The following is a 20,264-nucleotide window of genomic DNA, read 5'->3' as shown; positions in this document are numbered from 1 at the left end:
CTATTTAGATATAACTATTTTCCTACAAATTGTAAATAGTGTAAATGTATTCAGCAAATCTATTTACGTGAGTGAAAAGGCCTTTGTTTCACATACATACACATACACATGATCCCTTTACCATAAGAGTAGGTAGAGACCAAAGAACGCCACTTAGACGCCACAATGCTTACAAACTTCCCTTGCCTCATTCACATCCATACATCTTGTCATACAGGACAGCCTGTTACGAATACTACGCACCTTTTAGCAAGAGATTGAAGTTAGTTCCATTCAATAATTATTATTGTTATTGTTCGGTACCTAGCTAAATAGTTATCAACTTCTTTCACAAAATAAAAATACCCATATCAAATACCAGTTTTTGGAAAGATTAAAGTTCTACTCTAAAAAAAAAACCAGGCCTAGTAACATTTTAGTATGTATAATTTCTCACTAAATAGTTATTCTGGGTCAACAAAAGAATTTAGTTGTAAAGCGTTGAAATTCGCGCATTAGATACACGCTATTGTTTTATTGTGGAAAATATTTGAGGCTAAATTAAGAACATAGTAACTAATTGTACATGTGTATATTTTAATTAATGTATGACTTTTAATCCTTATTATGCTTAATAGGTATTATGACAACTTCAGTCGTTTTCATCATTAATAGACACTATACTATTTATGAAATGAACCCTATGATTAAACCGATAAATATGCTTATGCGTTTCGACACTCTATAGAAACACTAAGGCCAGGCGCAAAAACAAGGAACCCAATATATTATTTGCACAACAGTCTGAGTAATATTATAGCATCTCTATATCCTACTTTTTCGTTCTGAAAATTCAGCTTACGACTGTTGAAGTATTTAAGTTTTGTAATAACAGTATTATCTTTGATTCCAGTTCCTTCGCGAAGAGTTGCAGTACGACAGTGGGTACGAGAAGAGACAGCGCGCTTTCCACCACAACGATGATATGCACATATCTGTCAAGGAGCTGTGGGAGGCCTGGCTTAGGTCTGAGGTATGTTGAAACATCCATTTATTTTTGTAAAGAAGCCTGGAACTCGACTCGAATTTCTAGTCCGAATAATAAGACAACAGTTTTGGGAGCTTCAAACTACGATACCAATGTAAATTGCGGTGTGTTTGCCGTGGCATGGATATCTTTGTCAAAAATGCAACTAACTAGACAACTACTGGTTGTCTAGCAATCCATAAGTGCGATTAACTATAAGAGCACTTATTTCCTCGACTTAAGTTATGTGGCGTGGGCTGAAATTCATAACAAAAGTTCACAACCAACACAAGATGTTATATTTATGTGTATTTAGTTAACATTGAACCCTTTTTGTTATTTCCAGGTGCACAACTGGACAGTGGAGCAGACGGTGGAATGGCTCTCACAATCGGTGGACCTGCCTCAATACAAGACTCTGTTCTTGCAGCACAAAGTCACTGGTGCTACTCTGCCCAGGTATGCATACAACAAACTTATTTTATTTTAAAACCAGACGGTAGTAACAAACAACATTTGAAAAGTAATATCTTCCTCGTATGAGACCAACTCCGACATTAGAATATGCCTTTTTAAGCAGATGGCAGCAGCAACAGCCGCACGGATGGATCTCTGAGGTTAAGCTACGCCTGCCGAGGTTGTTCCGTGGATGGGTGACCATCTTATACATATCGAGTTCCTCCGTGTTTCGGAAGGCACGTTAAATTGTGGGTCCCGGCTGTCATTTTCGAAGATCTTTGACAGTCGTTAACAGTAGTCAGAAGCTTGAAAGTCTGACAACCAGTCTTACCGAAGGGTATCGTGTTAATACCCAAGTAACTGGGTTGTGGAGGTCAGATAGGCAGTCGCTCCATGTAAAACACTGGTATCCAGCTGCATCCGGTGAGACTGGAAGCCGACTCCAACATAGTTTGGAACAAAGGCTAAGCGAATATATATATATATAAGCAGATGGTGTTCATGCCGTTGACCATACAATATCAGCTACTTGCTCCAACAACGTGTGTGGTTATATCTCGAAAGAAAACTACACCCGTGTTTAACTAACACTAAACTTCGCTTTGCAAAATGCGAAAGTTACTTTATTTGTATGCCATACCTAAACGCTAAACCAAAAGGGTTGTGATTCAAGCAATAGATTATATCCCTATTTATTTGAAATTCCTTAAACCTCCACGCTGACAGAGGTTATCGCTATGGTAAATCTTACCCTACTATTTTATTTTAGGTTGGCGGTAAACAACATGCAGTACTTAAGCAACGTCCTGGGCATCAAGGACCCCATCCACAAGCAGAAGCTTGCCCTCAAAGCCATGGACGTGGTGCTCTTTGGACCCCCTAAAGGTAATGTGTCGCAAACACGCTATATTTTATACTGCATGGTAGAATTTGAGAACAGTTTTGTGGTTTCAAGTCAAAATACATAATTATCGTCTGATATGACGCAAAAATTCAAACGCATTAGGCATTCTATATCGGTTCTTACTACCACAGCCAGTGTAGGTTGTGCCGAAAAGACATAAATTATGTTGTGTATATTACTAAACTGTATTTCAAATAGTCGCGTTTATAAAAATACGGTAAACGAAAGGATCGTGGTTCCTAGTCCGTCATCCGCACTTCTTGCTTGTATTGCAAGTCAAAGGGTATGTACTAAAATTAAGATACGTTGCATGATCCTGTATAATAATATTTCATCGCGAAAGTTGACAAACGTATATGATATTGAATCAATTTCGTCCCAAATCATAGAATTTTATCACGGCTCTATTTCAATATCGATGTTTAGGTACATAAATCGAATGCAGTCCAATCTAATGACTGAACTGTTGACAATCCCCAATCGATTCAGCTGACGCTGACTGTATGTTTACAAAATAGCACTAATTGGCTGGCAATATAGCACTAGTTGACCGCTTAGAATAACGATTCGTGCTATTGACACGCTGTTTATTACTTAAGGGCTATTTTCGTGTGCAAGTACGGTATGCTAACGAAATTTTTATTTTAGGGCTTTAATCACCATTTGTATATGGCTTTTGGTAATACGCGACTGTATGAAATAGTCTACTTGAGTATAAACTGAACTTTTATCGATAAGAGTATTAATAAAATCAAGCCTTTTTGCCATAGGGGTAGGATAAGATATGAATAAATAATCAGATCAGGACTAATAGGTCTAATGCGAATATAAATCAAAATTACATAATAATATGTCGTGATCAACATACTTAATTTACAAATCTATTTTTATCAGTGATCGAACAATATTAAAATATTTTGTATTTTCATCCAAAAACTTGCCTGCGTTTCCAAAACAAAATTAATAAAATACTCGGCATGGAAAACACGTTTTCAAATTATAATCAAAATCGACTAAACTTGTAAATGCATTACTTTATGACTATACGAGTGAAAAATGACTATTTAGATGTCATGACTAGATATGTGTCCATGAAATTGTGTACTTCACAATATTAGTATGCCACATCAAATGTTAAAACGTAGGTTATATTTCCAATGGAAACTGAAATGTATTAAAATCTTATTATTATGGCGTACACGTGCACGGGCGTATACGTGGTCATACGAACATTTACGTATGTGACACTTACATACGGCCTGCAACAATAAACCTTATTATAAAAGTTAAGCGCACTCTAAGCGAAACCAAATTCTGTAACAAGGGCAAAGAAAATATTGATTAGATACAAAAACCAGTTAATAAGACCGTCCTTGACCGTGCCAAACATTTAAATATAAAAATGATTTTGAATCGATGTACAAACTTGATTTCAGAACCCGTTGATTTGCCTTGTTTTTAGAGCCTTGTTTGGTATAAGGTCAGTAGGCTATAAACAATTATGTAAAGGAAAATACAATATTCTATGTATTACAATCATTACGGCAAAGTAATACCATACTCTCAAATTAATATATAATTGTTAATCAAGTGTGGTCTCTGGGAGTTTTATATACGTATACTGATCATGGGATCTCGGGTGCGATTCCCGGGTTGGGTAACACTTAAATTGGCAAACGCGTGTGTGTGTATTTCACACACCTCTACACTTATTTATTTTCGTGGTTATAACAATGGGTGGTGGTGTTATAAAACGAATAATAATATAATAGAGGCCGCCCGCGGCTTTGTCCGCGTGGAAACCCTTTCCGCGTAAATCCCGATCCCTCAGAAACTCCGGGATAAAAAGTAGCCTATGTGTTATTCTACAGCTAATTACATACCAAATTTCATCGTAATCGAATAAGTAGTATTTGCGTGAAAGAGTAACAAACATCCATACATACATACATGCTCACAAACTTTCGCATTTATAATATTAGTAGGATAAACGTAGATATCAGTATCGTTTTAGCACGGTTATGATCAACTTACTTATATACTTCTAAATACATACGCATAATAAATTTACAACCAACCTCAGAACAGATACTCGCACTCATCACGCAAATATCTGTCACGGGTGGAAGGGATTCCGGCCACAAGAACGATTATTGGGACTAGATGACCACGTTAACCACTGCACGAAACGTGCAGTTGTGCCCATGACTGTGTATCTTTTGACGTTCATTCAATATTATTTGTTACTTTATTTGGAAAAGTGACAAATTCGTCAATGAGTTCTATTCGTGTACAATTGTACAGTCATAGTTCTAAGTATATGTGCTAACTCTGTCTTACTAAGAATTCGCTTCATTCAGTCCCCTTAGCAATGTATCGCTAATTTGACAGTTCAATTAAATTAATTATTACGTTAAACTAAAACGAAATACAGGAGTACAAAATAAGTTGTGGAAGACGAAAGAAAATTAAAAATGTATTTGAACCAGTGCGATTTTTTTACTTTTAATTTAAAATCAAGACTTATATTTCTTTTTGGAAGTACTCGACTGCAACGCCAGTAATTATTTTATGCTAATTACAGTTTGTTATCTGTTATTTATGATTATTTTATTTCAATTATTGCAGTCACTCATGTGATTTTGAAAAATCTAACTACCTATACAATCAGTAGTAGACTGTGGTATATTCTATACTTATTTAAACTTTTTTAGTAAAATTTTAAGAAAAATAACTCGGTAGCGGAAAAATGCAATCGCTCATAATATTTGTACAACTAGTGACCTCCTACCCAGAATACTCAAGCATCAAATAGTCTTCTCAAAATGTTTGTTTTAGAAATTAATAAAAAAATGTTGTAACGACGTAAAGTAAGGCGACCAAGCATGAGAGATTATAAAAACCTTTATCAAATTACCTCCTGAGCGAGTTCATTGAATTGAGATTATCAGTTTATGTGAACAAAAAAGTGCAGTTTCGTTAATACACGTTTCGTTTACAAATAATTACTTACGCTTAAAATATAGCTCAGTATAAAACCACAAACTTAAATGATTTAAAATACCGAGCTACTGGAAACAGAATAAGCCTCATTACGGACAAAAAAACACAAAAACAGTCAGTCAGACTGATTTGTTATTCTTAAAAAGCGTTGATTCAGCGTAATCGCGATTTAACGATGAGTGCCCGCAACCATGACTGTGTAATAGAGGGTTTTTTATACAAAAATACTTAAAAAATCAACTAAGTATAGTCCAACAACTTATACTCAGGTACAAACATGCGAACTACGTCATAATCGAAAGAATCATAGGAATGTGACTATGTGTAAGTGCGAGCGAGAGACTCCGATAACATGACATGACTTAGTTTGCACGTTTTAAATGTAATTATAGTAGATAGATTTTATAAATAGTTTGCGGCTGACGAAGGTATACATAATTTATTATTTTTGACATAAGTGATAACGTGGGCTTATGTAGCGGACGGTTACCTATATACCACAGTTACTTAATTTTGGTCATATACAGAATTACTTTTTATACTCTAGATAAATTATGCATGCTTAGGCTCTTTACTAAGTTGTCGAACTATACTACTGAATTTTATAGTTAAATTCGTACGTTAGTTTTTTATACGAGTACGTGGGCGAAGGTAAATCCCCGAGCGTTTCTTACATTGTTTTGATTGTGTATTCCCAAATTTGAATAAACTAGTTTGCTGTTTGTCTGTACCATCTAGTACATGTTTAAACTGAAATAATTCATTGTTGATGTTAGTTAATGTTGGTAAAATAGCCCGATTGCAAAAGAAACATTCTGGCGTAGGCTTAAGTGTACGAAGTTTAGTGTGACTCGATCACAAGTGTCCACTCAATGTAGATTTTTTTGACAAAAATGCTCCATATTTTGGTAACAGCCTAGTAAATGTGTGTGATCAGTAAAAAGCACATTTAATTTACTCACTTTATTCTTAAAGAAATAGAAAATGATGAAGCTTTCAAATGATATTCACGATTTATTTATCAAACAGAACCCCAACACCATACTCAAGGTTACACCATTACAAACCATCAATAAATTGCAAAAAACCGCTTCATTATGTCACACAATAGATCGCGTCCATTGTTACACTGAACTCGTAAGGTTAGCTTCATATGTGACGATTACATTATGTATTGCAAATATATTTAGTAGAAAATCAAGGCATGTGATAAACAAAACAGTTTATATGTCTTATAGAGGACTGAAAGGTATTGGATAAGAATCATCGTATGTACTTTACATATTAAAAAAGTATTTTTTTTAAACTATTGCTTAATAGTATAAAAAAAATACATTTTTAATATATAGTATAGTCCCCAACCCGCACTTGGCCAGCGTGGTGGACTCAAGGCCTAACCCCTCCCTCATTACGGGAGGAGACCCTTGCCCAGCAGTGGGACAATAATGGGTTAAATTTATTTATTTATTGTAATTCATATAAGTAGGCATATTAATTTTGGAAACAAAATGTTGTGGTAAAACTATAGTACTACCTGTACCTCTACCTAGAAAAACCGTTATTAAATTATGTGACTGTGTCCCTTCGTAATGGTTTACACGAGGCTTTTGCTATGATACGTTATGTCATCTACGTTGAACCTCGTTGTGATGGAACCTTTTCTTGCTAGTCAAAATGCTTCTCCGACGTATGGTTCATAACTCATGGTCGTAAAAGAGCTAGAGGCTGGTCAACCATCCTCCCAATTTTTTATATAAAAGCGTCCCCTTTACATAGCTATACCAATTTTCTTTCTTCAAGCTGATCATCCAGACTTATAGGCTCACAATCTTTCATATAAAAGCACCCCTCTTTTATAGCTATACCAATTTTATATTTGTCTTTCATCATTTATCTTTGGACTCCCACCTCACACGAAAAGCTCCTGTGGTCCTGTGCTGTTGGGAACACGTGGTCTAGACGACGATCTGATTCCGTGAGGACGATTACCTAACTTTTCATTACTGACGGTCTCCGAAATCTATACTAATATTATAAAGCTGAAGAGTTTGTTTGTTTGAACGCGCTAATCTCAGGAAATACCGGTCCGGTTTGAAAAATTCTTTCAGTGTTAGTTAGGCCATTTATCGAGGAAGGCTATATAACATCACGCTACGGTCATTAGGAGCGGAGTAGCAACGAAAAATGTTACGAAAACGGGGAAAATTTTGACCCATTCTCTTCAGTGACGCAAGCGAAGTTGCGCGTGTCAGCTAGTGTAACAAAAACGGGGAAAATTATGACCCCATTCTCTCTTATGTGACGCAAGCGAAGTTGCGCGGGTCAGCTAGTACTAAATAAATCTCAAAAATAGATAAGTCTGCCTAACATCAGCTTAATACGTGTAGACATTTGACTATTGTTCTAGTCAGCTGACGCTATGCACAGACTTGCCGAGACAATTCGACCGCACGTCACTGATCTATTAAATATGCCATATTAGTTTTGTATGAGTAAATTATACGCTCGGCTTCCGATGACCGTCTATCGTGGTGTGGAGTTCGAGTTAAAATTGAATAGGTATCTTATATATGTATAAACTAGCTGACCCGCCCAACTTCGCTTGCGTCAGGAAAGAGAAGGGGTCAATTTTATCCCCGTTTTTGTAACATTTTTTATTGCTACTCTGCTCCTATTGGTTGCACCGTGATGATATATAGCCTATAGCCTTCCTCGATAAATGGTCTATCTCACACTGAAAGAATTTTTCAAATCGGACCAGTAGTTCCTGAGATTAGCGCGTTCAAACAAACAAACTCTTCAGCTTTATAATATTAGTATAGATGAGAATGAAGCAAATGATCGTAGCATGTGGCGTTCTTTGGTTTCTATCTACCTCCTTGGGAAAAAGATGTTGTATGGTTTTATGTATGTATATGTTTAGAAAAGCAATGAAGCGACTTCCCAGTAATAATGCTACTCTCTGATTCTTCTCATTGGATACAGCTTTTATTGTTCGATCGTGCCATCAAATTGACTTTCACTGCTTGTCAACAGAGATACACAATAGTCCTACATATTTTAATAATTCGCTTTTTTATTTAAATTTATGCTATTTTTACCTTACGGATATATAATGACACTGTCTAGTTAAGCTAAATTCGTCGCGAAGCTAAATTAATTTCTATACAAGTATATCTGTAGACACAATCAGTAACAAGACTCATCCGTCATCATTATAATTAACATAGATCTGTAATTTGCTAAGGTTATACGTAATTTGTCATAAGCAATGCGTATCTAACACTCGTACCGCTATACCTAATTGTGTGCTTCTGTTCTTGAGATGTTAGCTAAACATATTTGATGAATTCACTAAAACTATTATTGTCTTTAAATTAAAGACAACACTAAAATCTCATAATTATAAATTCAACGAAGTATTTGAAAATGACATTGATAAGTTACTTAACCTATAAGAGAAAAATAAAAGAACTGGCAAGGTTGTGTTTTCAATTTAATCGTAGATTGAGTAGTAACTACGCTTTTGTGTCACATTCTCTCCCTTTTAAATATTATGTATATGGGGAAAATAAATAGATAGATAGATATTAAAATATCAATTAAATACCTGTTTATAGTTCAATTGCATTAACAGTTCATATTTATGTACGAAGTACTTGAGTTTTTAGAAAACAATTAGACGTTTTTTTGACACTCGCAACAGTTTCCTCTTTAAACATTTAAACACATTCAAGGTTGATAAGCTTAGTCATCTAGCTATGCACTCAGTCTGAAAATTCATCTTAATAGCGTTTAATTCCAATTCAAGTCGGTCAATGGCAGTTTCTAATTACAAAATTATTCAATTAATGAGGTCTTCTTGAGGTCTAATGAGTATGCAGACACTTGTATGGTATATTTTTCAGTGGTATTGAATATTAGAGACAAATTGATATCGTAGTTTTGCGTGTTAAATAGTAATTGGGGAATATTACATGGGATTAACATTATTATTGGCAAAACGTGGGAGTATTTCATACGCCTATGCTCTCAGCTTATGGTGTAATAGGCGTGATATTATGTATGTATGGCCTTGTATTCTCACTCATAATTATCTACTGAGTCCAGTCTTAAGTCTACTATCTGATTTGCTGATTAATCGGGGATTTGAGATCGATGTTTCCATCGGCACATATTTTTATTCGATTGCATTTTTGGCTAATTTTGTTTTTATTTCTGTTTGACATATTCTCAAAGATCTGAATTACGTGGCCATTATTATCTGACCATGGATCAATCGGCCCCAGTGAAAGTGAATATCGTATCTAGTTCTTTGGAATACATCCAATATTCAAGTTGTAAGAAGGACTTTTTATAGAATACTTAGTAGTTAGACTAGTTAGTATCGGCTACATGTCGTCCAAATGTTAAACTTATGTTAAAAGGAGTTTGGTATGTCATCCATAATTTCCTTAACACTGACAAGCGATGACCCAATTCAATTACAATTTCAACATTCAGTAAAATTATGTCCAGAGGAAAGGCAATTTAATTAGCTACATAGAAAATAACTCACAAGCCCGTAGTTAATATGACTAATAATACCTTAATGACCAAATAAGAATACATTAATATAAATTGTAAAACCATTGAGTGTACGGTAAAAACTGTGGCCTTATTCATTTACCGCGATTTGCTTAATGTCGTTTTCCTTATTTTTATCCTTAATGTGCCCATACAATACTGCTATTCTTGGATCTATTTATTTAAAGACTATCGTTAAGTACTATAATTATGAAGTAATTTTATTAAGACTTCCTTTTTTTGCGATAGAACAGAATTTAGTATCGCGAGGTTTATAGTCTCGTAGACATATCGACGATTCTAAAGTTCTCTGGTCTTGACTTTAATGTTGCTTTATGTAAATTTACCTTATTATGGCTTCGGTTAAGTAAAACACGGGCAAAGTTAGGGTGTACTTTTTATACTGGGACCAGATTAAGTGCAGAGTTGCTAAAGATAGTAACGTAGCACAAGATACATTGATTTGGGAAAAATAATTCAGATGCGTACTTGATTTTGATACCAATAATAAGCTGATGTTGTTTTGTTTGTAGTTGATCGGCTTTTGCTGTAATACGATTAAATGACAAGTACAAAAGGATTATAAAAGTATACATTAGTAAACTGGATAGTTTCCCAGTTGTGCAGCATGGCAAGAATGTGTTGAATGTAATGTCAGAGTCAGACCACAAGTTATTACTACTTGTAACGTGTTATTAAATCACATTCAATAGTGTCGCCATTTGTTCGCGGGTTCACGAGACAGTCTCGTGGTGTTTTGTCTATTCAGAACTTGATTGGACATTCGTATGATGTTTATCTATGAGTCATATTTATTAAGATGTACTTTTTAATAATAAATGATCTAATTGCATCGTTGGACATCGTTGTAAATTGTTTTAGAACCTGCGCTAATCATGGGTACCTGTATAATTGGTTTCATTTTTGTTCAAACAAATTGATATTTGTTCAGTTCACTAATGAGTTTCTTAATAGTAAACTTCAAAATCCAAGATTAGTATTCTATAACGTCAATTATTTTACGTGTTATGAATATGTTGTTATTTCACGTTTTTTGGTATACACGGTTGCGTGTCTAGTAGCATGTCTATTACAGAAATAAGTGTGTTGAGCTTTGCCCTCGCAGGATCTTGATTACCACCCACCTGCTCCTCGCAATATCGCAATGACTACGAACTCGTGTAACTCATATTTATCAAACAGTTTTTTTTGTCCTTTTTCCTATATTTTGAGATTGTACTGACTCCTTGGGATGTAGTATATAGTCCTTTTATAACCCCAAACACAAGCTTTCGCTTTTAGGATAAGACGATCATTCTTACTAAATTATTACTCTCGAATTTAAATATTATCAACTTGTAAAAGTCGTTTTTGCTTACTCTATGTTTCCTGCGTGGCACACGGCGGGTGCGTGTACTCACTGCTCGATATGTGAGGAGTTCATATGTTTTACGTGAATATATCACAGTAACACCTGCAAGTGTGATATGACATCACCATGGTTGTCGAACTCTTATCCATTGTTGTACATCAATTCGTCTCGCATAAGACCATATTGTGCCATTATACAATTAAAACTGTATAGGAAAACCGGCAATGTCTCGCGCGGAACAAAATCGTGGTATCAACAACGTTACATCACGTTTACAAGAACGATTTAGCTTCATTCAATAGTATGTTTGCAACGGCAAGCGACGGTAACCGAGACTTAGTACGAAAAAACCGCATAAGTTCGTAATATGTGGTTATAATGTGTATTATTTGAGTGTGTGTTCGAGAAACGTCGGTGGTGTGTTACACAGTGGGTGTCAATGTGTTTCCTATTATGGGACAGTGCTAAATGTTCGATACCTGGATTGCAGTGGGTGCTACATACTGTGTGTATCTGTTGTTCAGTGGGCGGTATGTCGAGTTGACGGACGATGGTAAACATCTCTTTGTATTGAGCCTCTTTTTTTACACTGAATCATTATTAGGTTGTTTAAATATGGCTTTAGAATTAGGCTTGTCTTCCAGTCTCAAATCTTTATCAAAAGCAAATTGTTAGAAGATCGGAAATCAGAATGAATGGTATTAGAGATCTCCAAAACAATGTTTTATTTATAAATCTAGGAAAGAAGTCGCCTGCGTCTCCATTGATAGCATATTTATTGTATTCAAATTACTGTATTCTCACTAAACTTACGTACTCCGTTTACCCTAACTAAAGCAACTTCAATGTCGTTTGCTATTTTCCGTAAAAGTATCCAATCCTCGCGTTATTTTTGGCATAGCTTAATATCCAAACTAAAAGTAGAAACTTGTTTACCACTTTTCCTCTACACAAGTATGAATATCCTTTCTAAAATACTTCACCAAAATGAGTAAACTCGTTTCCCAGACACTTTCGTGACTAAAACGTTTTACGATGACATAATTATGTGCGATGTTGAACTTGACCTTACGTGTAGGTGTACTAAGTGTTACTCGTTACGTGTGTGTTCCTGCTTTTTATACGATCGTGTGCGTAAAAAGTTTGTTATGATTCACTCACTTTTGTATAATCAAACATTACTTTTATTAGCTGTCTGATTTACTATTCATGAATAAGTGGTACGGGCTATATTAACGTAGCCTTTAAAAGGTTAAAATCAGTTTTTTTTTTGTATTCATTCGACTTTTTGAAACCACCAACTTGTCTGCAAACTTTAAAGAGAGAGGTCTGATTTTTTCTTCGCCAGGTAATTTAATTAGAGGAATAAATTTGTGGTTCCTCACATATTCTCCCCATTGCCTGTGAAAAACGTAAGATTTTAGAAATAAACTTAAGAAAATTCGATGAAAATAGACTCTTTGTGATGTAGGACAACTTTTCAGCTCTAATATACTAGCATGCTAACTAATAGCTATGACAGAGATAACTTTCCTCGTACTCGAAATCACTTCATATCGATATAAAAATCACGAGGAAGTAAATTTTACCCATAGTCAAGCAGTTAAAGCTTCCAATGGCGTGATTATAGGCAATTTAACTTATTTTAAATAATGTCCACGGTGGGTCATTAACAGGAAAACGTGACAAAGGCTGATCAGCTGATCACCTTTAGATTAGCATGAGACCTCCGAGGGTAGCAATCATCATTATTAATAAGTGTTATGTTTGCATTTGTATGTTGTAGTCTTCACGATATTTTTTGGTATAATATGTAAAAAATATATTACGTAAAAAAGTTAAATGCCTCGTTTAAAATGAAACTCAACAATTATGTATTTTTTACGTGAAAATCGAATTAACGACAATCTATACTAATATTATAAAGCTGAAGAGTTTGTTTGTTTGTTTGATTGTTTGTTTGTTTGTTTGAACGCGCTAATCTCAGGAACTACTGGTCCGATTTGAAAAATTCTTTCAGTGTTAGATAGTCCATTTATCGAGGAAGGCTATAGGCTATATTTCATCATCATGTCGTTACGACAAATAGGAGCGAAGTAGCAACGAAAAATGTTACAAAAACGGGGAAAATTTTGACCCATTCTCTCTTATGTGACGCAAGCGAAGTTGCGCGGGTCGGCTAGTCGTTCATATAGTGCTATATTGTTTTTGTTACATGGCACCATGAATGTAATCGCATATTTTTAAATAACCGCATAACAGTCAAATCTCTTTTTTTAAAATTTTATACTAAATTTTCTTATTGCAAAGTTTAAAGATTTTCTCTCCGTAAGAACTATCCTCGTACTTCACGGAATATTTTATATAAATAATTATCGAATTCGGTTTAGCTTCTCTCGAGATTTGTGCTTAGTAACATTTGGAGATTCAGTTGTATTATGATGGTTCATGGTTTATAAAAACACGCAACACTGTTTCTAGTTTTCCATGTTGAACTTGTCAAAGGTACAGGTTTACATTGAGATTCTGATCCCCAGTTATAGATATTGTTGATAAATACGACTGAACAATGTAGTAAAATCTAACACTTATTACAATGTTATTGTTCTTGATGTTCATTGAAAAATCACTTGAAATTACTCGTTTCCTGTTACTATTGTGTTATAGAAAAACAACATTTTAGTTGAAGCTATTGTCACCTTCATCATTCATATTTGTGTTATTTAAAGGCAGTTCAAAGTTTGTTTTTCGGAAGAGCAAAAATTTCTGAACCTCGTTAAATACGCGCCTTCTCTTCTTTTTCTATCCTGCGGTAAAATACAAACTCAGAATCCTCTGGTCTGGTATCAAAGGATCTAGTCTGATTTAACTAAAAAAGAATGTTCGATTATAAATTAAATTACTTAAAAAAAAGTTTCGATCAGTGGAGTAAAAATATAAGATACATTTATCCGATACACTGCTCTGTGTACTTGAGTAAAAATTAAATACGGGTATCGTTATCAAACAACATAAATCGTTCTTCTACGAGATTTCGAATCGAAGAAACACATGAATTGAAAAAACATTGCCCTTTCCTTGAGGAAACCTCAGATTCGATCGAAGCCGGAATTAATTAAAAGTGTTGACTCAAAAAAAATTATTTAAGATACCGATCACATTTTGATGATATCATATGACACGGTTAATCGCGTAGATTAATTTGTGACTAGTGTCATGCAGGGGCAAGTCATATGATGTGATAGACACGTGATAAAGAGCTGAGCTACTACAGGGCAGTTACAACTGATTGATAACAATCTTCACTGCAATTGATGTTAGACTAATTACTTTTTACTGTGACCAATTAACTAAGTTGATAGTACACGCAATCGTTATTAAGAAAGTAGATCGTGAAGATTTAATATTAAACTAGCGGCTCAATCAACAGGCTCCGATTTCGCTCGGGCTATACCGGGTATACCTTAACAAATTATTAATTTTAACTTTCTCCGAGAACTAAAATTTTCCCCGAAAATAAGGCGAACTACCTATTAGTTAAAACGGCACGAAAATCCATTTAGTAATTTTTGAGTTTATCACGAACAGACAGACGAAACACGGAGATTTCATTTTTAATATGCCGTGGTAATAAGTATTCTGAATGTGTTCATTGTCTCTTCAATAATAAATGCAATGTTATTTCTTTTACACGTAATATTGAACTAATGACGTCTATGTTTTTACCTGAAACCACAATACTGTAGAGTGTAGACTATTTTCTTTTAAATTATGATTGAATGCATGATTGTCGGGTGAATCCTAGCAAAGTAGTACATAATTTGATTTGTTTTCTACACGCACTGACGTCAAAATATGATCCATATACAATTTCTTTTCAAACCCATGATTGTCCCAGTACTGGGCAAGGGTCCACACCAATGGTCCATGCCAATTGCGGGTATTCCATATGTAATACACAGAAATTAGTTACCTACTTATTATTTTACGACATAAGTACTAAAAAACCTTTCAGTTTCGATACCGAATTATTTACTCCTCATCTTCAAACTCAAAGGTATTGATGTATGCAAAAATAGCATAATTAAAATTCACATTGAGCCTAGCATGATGGCAATTATTCTTAACAGGTGCTAACTCAATTACCGGCCGGCTTAATTTATAAGGTTACTGGATATCAGTTACAGTAATCTAAAATGTCCGAGAGCGTCATGCCAATGATAGTCTTGTTACACGTGGCTCCGAACCTTTAGGAATTTAGATGTTGTAAAGGGAATTACCAGAAAATACTTTCGGTTAGGTAGTTAAGAGTGTGTGTGCTTGATATTTGCATTTTTAGATAGACTTAATAGTCAGTGTTTGGGGGATGATTTTGTATGAAACCTTAGTGTAAAGTAACTTAATTTAAAGCAACCCTTTTTTTACTTCAATTTTTGTTCGGTGTTTGTCTGGTGTAAAAATCATCCCTCAGTATTGTTAAAAGACTTAAAAAAAGTAAAGCTTGCCGAATGCCTGCACTTTAGACCCCGCATCGACAAAGCTTAAGCAACCCCGTCTCCACCGAAAATTGTTTTAAAACAACAAGTGGGTACTCCACTTAATATCCTAAGCTTGCAAACTAATAGCCCTAACCCTGCGACACTTGAACACCATCCGTTTCGCAGAAGGCAGTAGATGGAAGGACTGGCTCCTCGCGTCTCTCCTTCTTGGCGCCGTGGTCGGTGGGTGGGCGGCTCTCCGCGCTGGTCGTGCCAGCCGCTCCCAGGTGCAGAGGATGCTGCGAGACATGGAACAGCTGCGGAAGGCCGAGATGGCCCTCAACGATATGCAGGTGGAGTTGGAGAAGGCACGTTTAGAACAGGTTGGTATATAGTTACGTTTTTCGTATACCTTTCCCCTAGTTGCTATACGTTATGGCGTTATAAGTAGATAACTTTTACTCAGTTTAAGCATAAAACGGTAGGCTTAACGTCTTTTCCAACCCTTAGTAAATTGGTGTGCAGAAAATGTTGAATATGAACTGTCTGAATGGTTTGTATTCAAATATTTATTGTGACGTTTTCAGTAGATACAGGCGAAGGTATTCGAACTTTGATAAACGACAATAAACTTAACTAAAGACGCACACAATGTATCAAACAGTCACATAAACCAACAATTATTGTTCTAAAACCATTGAACAACTGTACAATAAAAACATATTTTTATTGAACTCGTGCGGTCCTAAAAATATAACGACTAATTTGATTACGTTTTCATGTAAATCATAGCAGTGTAATACTCGTCAAATCACCTATTACATGTCTCTTTTGTACAACATATGTGAATGTTCTTTATATAATGTGTTTGAAAATTTAAAAAATTGTACAAAATGCAGTTACGGTGTTGTATGGTGTCGCGAACTCAGGAGAGTGTGCTTTGGTTTTTTAATGATACGAATATGAAGGTATTTTTTGTTTTATGAAAAATTACAAGGACGCATAGAAAGGACTTAATATGATGAAGTAAAAGGGAATAGAGCCCATATTTTTTATTAAATAATGATTGTGTACTTCGTGTAGTATCTGTGTTTCTCTTTACCTGCCTTCATGCGCATCCGCATAAATCAAATAATTAAAATTGCTCTTCTTCCAACATAAGGTCAGCGTCGACCCAGGGTTCATCTGGTGTTAAACTTAAATTTTCTAGCAATGACAATTGTTGCTTATGACGTGTATCGGGTGATAAGTTTGCTACGTCATCAAGCGTTAAGATAGGCCAACTTGACACGGACATTTTTCAAATGAGTGGTCATCGAAGATGATCCTTGATCGGCGAATACGAGCAACCGTTCAAGAGCGATGTATACAAGATTAAAACGACGTTTCCATTGTAACATTCGTCATTCAATTAGATTCCTCTTCTTTACATATATGACTTACTAGCTGACCCGCGCAACTTCGCTTGCGTCACTGAAGAGAATGGGTCAAAATTTTCCCCGTTTTCGTAACATTTTTCGTTGCTACTCCGCTCCTAATGACCGTAGCGTGATGTTATATAGCCTATAGCCTTCCTCGATAAATAGGCTATCTAACACTGAAAGAATTTTTCAAATCGGACCAGTAGTTCCTGAGATTAGCGCGTTCAAACAAACAAACAAACAAACTCTTCAGCTTTATAATATTAGTATAGATAAATGAATCTCTTATAATTTATTTTCCAGGAAAACGTAACGACAGAGAAGAAAAACTTAGAAAAGAAGCTAAGAGAAGCAGGTGACACTCCACTATTGAACTCGGCCTCCTCAGACCTAGAAGTCACTCAGTTGAAGGCTGAAATTGAGGTAAATATTTATTTATAACGTACAATCACGCAAGTAGAGTTAATTGTAGGTGTATTTATATACACGTGTCGTTTCTATTGTTGTTTTATGTAAGGTTTCTGCACTGATTTGTTTATTTTTTATACTTCCCAATGCCGTGATCAGATTTTAAAGACCTTTCGGTTTGTACCCGGGACGATAAACCGGTTTTTGTATAATCTCGTGAATCCTGTAACACATAATTGGTTTTATCCTTTCTGAAAACCTAGTGTCAAAGTTGCCTAAGGTCTTTCATGAATCAACGAACCAATTTTTCACTTGCCCTCCGAAGCACAGAGACTATCGGTTCAAATATAAATATTAGTAGTAGAGGCATAGAATTTGCAGACAGACATACAAATGCTCCAACAGTTTTTTGTTCTTTAGTCGATTCCCACACTAAAAATTGCTGTATATGACTTTTTACAAACCAACAGACAACGGACACCACTACAGCCAGACCCAAAACAATTATTTGTAGATCGCACAAATATTTGTTCCGTGTAGGGATCGAACTTACGACGCACCCTTGGCAACCTTACCATTGGGCTACAGAGGCCGTCAATATCGATCAAAATGTCTGTAAAACAGTATACACGTTGAATTTATAGCCTCCATGTTTCATGCATACGACAATCATAGTGCCATTTAGATTTATCTATGTCTATAATTATTATGATGACTGTCGTGTCTTGTGTGACTTGGCGATTTTTCTCTTATTATTTGAATATAAACAGTAGTTTTTGTATAACTCGAATGATTAGTCTGAACCGCAAATTATATTGTTTGTTTAACACACGTCTATTCTACAAAGTATTGAAGATGTTTTGATAATCAGTCAAACTGTCAATCAATAACCCGCTCCACCTTCTTTTATGACTAAACGTATCTCTTTGCGATTGACTAAGGAAACCAAATACGTTGGGTACGAATTTTTGTGAATAGAATCAGAATTTGTGTTTTTTATGATCCATTCGCGTTTACGTCATGACGTGATTGTAGATAACCTATAAAAATAGTGGTTTGGTTTTAACTAGTTACCAGATTTTTCCTATTTTATTTTTAGTTACAGAAGTTTCTTGCAACTAAATATTACTCAATCCAATACATTGCTTAGTAAACCATTATATTTTTCTCATTGAAAGACAAATTAATATCTTCTGTTTCTCAGATGTTACGCGGTGAGCTTCGCCGCGCCGAAGGTGAGCTGGAGGACAGGTGCTGGGCGCCGCCTCCAGGCTTGCAACAATGGCTCCAGTTAACTCACGAGGTCGAGAACAGAGCGTATCTGCGGAAGAAACAGCAAGCTGACCTGCAGCTGCAACAGGCGAGAGAGGCTGTGAGTACACAATGACATGTTTAATCAATGTTTGTGGATGGTTTCATTGTTAGTTTCTTCAATAGTACCAATGACTTTGTGTAAAAAATGTGGCCTTCGATGACAAGCTGAAAATTTTTATTATTTAGTTGTTGTGAAAACCGACATACAAAATTAAGTAGGTTCTGATAGACTTGTGCGTCCAATAGCTAAAACAAATTTTAGTAGAAGACACTGTCCCTCGCACTTCTATCCTGTACTTATTTAGTTACTTCACTGCAGATGGTTTCCAGAAAACTTCTGCTGGGTTTCTTTTGTAAAATTGAGAAAGTGTCGTGCAGGCTGTCTAAAATCACCTATAAGACTTATTCTCGTTATTTCAGTGCGAGAAACTCCGCAAGAAGCGCTCGAGTTTAGTGGGCGCGTTCGTGTCGACGCACGGCAAGTCCATCGACGACGTGGACCGCTCCATCGTGGAGGCGCGCACCGCCCTCAACGAGGTCACGCAGGAACTACAGGTAAACACAACAACTATTAAATACCGTTAAAACGAGGGTTTTATTCGTTTCAGTGTTAAATCAATTTTTGTTCTGTAATGCCCGTTTTTACGGATGGCTAAACGTTGCAATTGTATGTGCGTATACGTGCACGCTCGTATAGATATTAGAGTATTTGAGCTTATTGTTTGTAGAATAACGCTTGTGTAACCAAAGAGATATATAATTTTCATTAATGAGAACTTTTTAATGAAAATAAGAAAATTAAACCCTGTCTGAATGTTTCGAAATACCAAATCAGCGCTTTTGCTAAATATTGTAAAATAAACACTACAGTTTAATTTGTGGTATTTGCAGGAGCGCATGCACAGGTGGAAGCAGATCGAGCGCCTGTGCGGCTTCAACATAATCAACAACAACGGGCTCCAGTTCCTCGAGACTACGCTATATAGAAACGCTAATGGAAGACCTTTAGGACGAGGTGAGTGAACAAGTACCATCAACTGCACGTTTGGCGCAGTGGTTTAAGCGGTCACCTCGCCGTAACAACCGGAGCGCCGCGTGTGGTGGGTTCGAATCCCACCCGGGACAAATCTTTGTGTGATGAGCACGAGTATTTGTTCTGAGCCTGGATGTTAATGTATCTATATAAGTATGCATGTAGAAGTATATAAGTATGTTTATCAGTTATTTGGTTACCATAGTACAAGCTCTGCTTAGTTTGGAATCAAATGACCGTGTGTGAGTTGTCCAATCATATTCATATCATATTCAAAAAATTAAAATTAATCAAAGTTAA

The 20,264-nt window shown here is 35.6% G+C and overlaps 1 protein-coding gene across 4 annotated transcripts in view; it reads left to right on the top strand.

Annotated features, from left to right (window-relative positions):
• Stim (stromal interaction molecule) overlaps nt 1-20,264 on the top strand; it is a 45,740-nt gene that overhangs the window by 16,668 nt on the left and 8,808 nt on the right. For 2 of the 4 annotated variants that reach the window (XR_012959895.1, XM_076126260.1), the window contains exons 3-10: nt 893-1,012; nt 1,353-1,465; nt 2,235-2,350; nt 15,975-16,171; nt 17,513-17,632; nt 18,822-18,989; nt 19,352-19,486; nt 19,823-19,946. Coding sequence is in view for 3 of the 4 variants with exons in the window: in XM_076126260.1 (XP_075982375.1) it covers nt 893-1,012; nt 1,353-1,465; nt 2,235-2,350; nt 15,975-16,171; nt 17,513-17,632; nt 18,822-18,989; nt 19,352-19,486; nt 19,823-19,946 (1,093 nt within the window). In the remaining variant the exon portion in view is untranslated. The remainder of the gene's footprint in view (nt 1-892; nt 1,013-1,352; nt 1,466-2,234; nt 2,351-15,974; nt 16,172-17,512; nt 17,633-18,821; nt 18,990-19,351; nt 19,487-19,822; nt 19,947-20,264) is intronic. The other 2 variants (XM_076126261.1, XM_076126262.1) reach the window with 1 other exon arrangement.

The sequence above is a fragment of the Anticarsia gemmatalis genome, chromosome 18 (assembly GCF_050436995.1).
Source record: "Anticarsia gemmatalis isolate Benzon Research Colony breed Stoneville strain chromosome 18, ilAntGemm2 primary, whole genome shotgun sequence".
In the NCBI taxonomy this organism is placed as follows: domain Eukaryota; kingdom Metazoa; phylum Arthropoda; class Insecta; order Lepidoptera; family Erebidae; genus Anticarsia; species Anticarsia gemmatalis.
The sequence above is the reverse complement of the archived record's forward strand: the minus strand, read 5'-3'. Positions and strand labels throughout refer to the sequence as shown.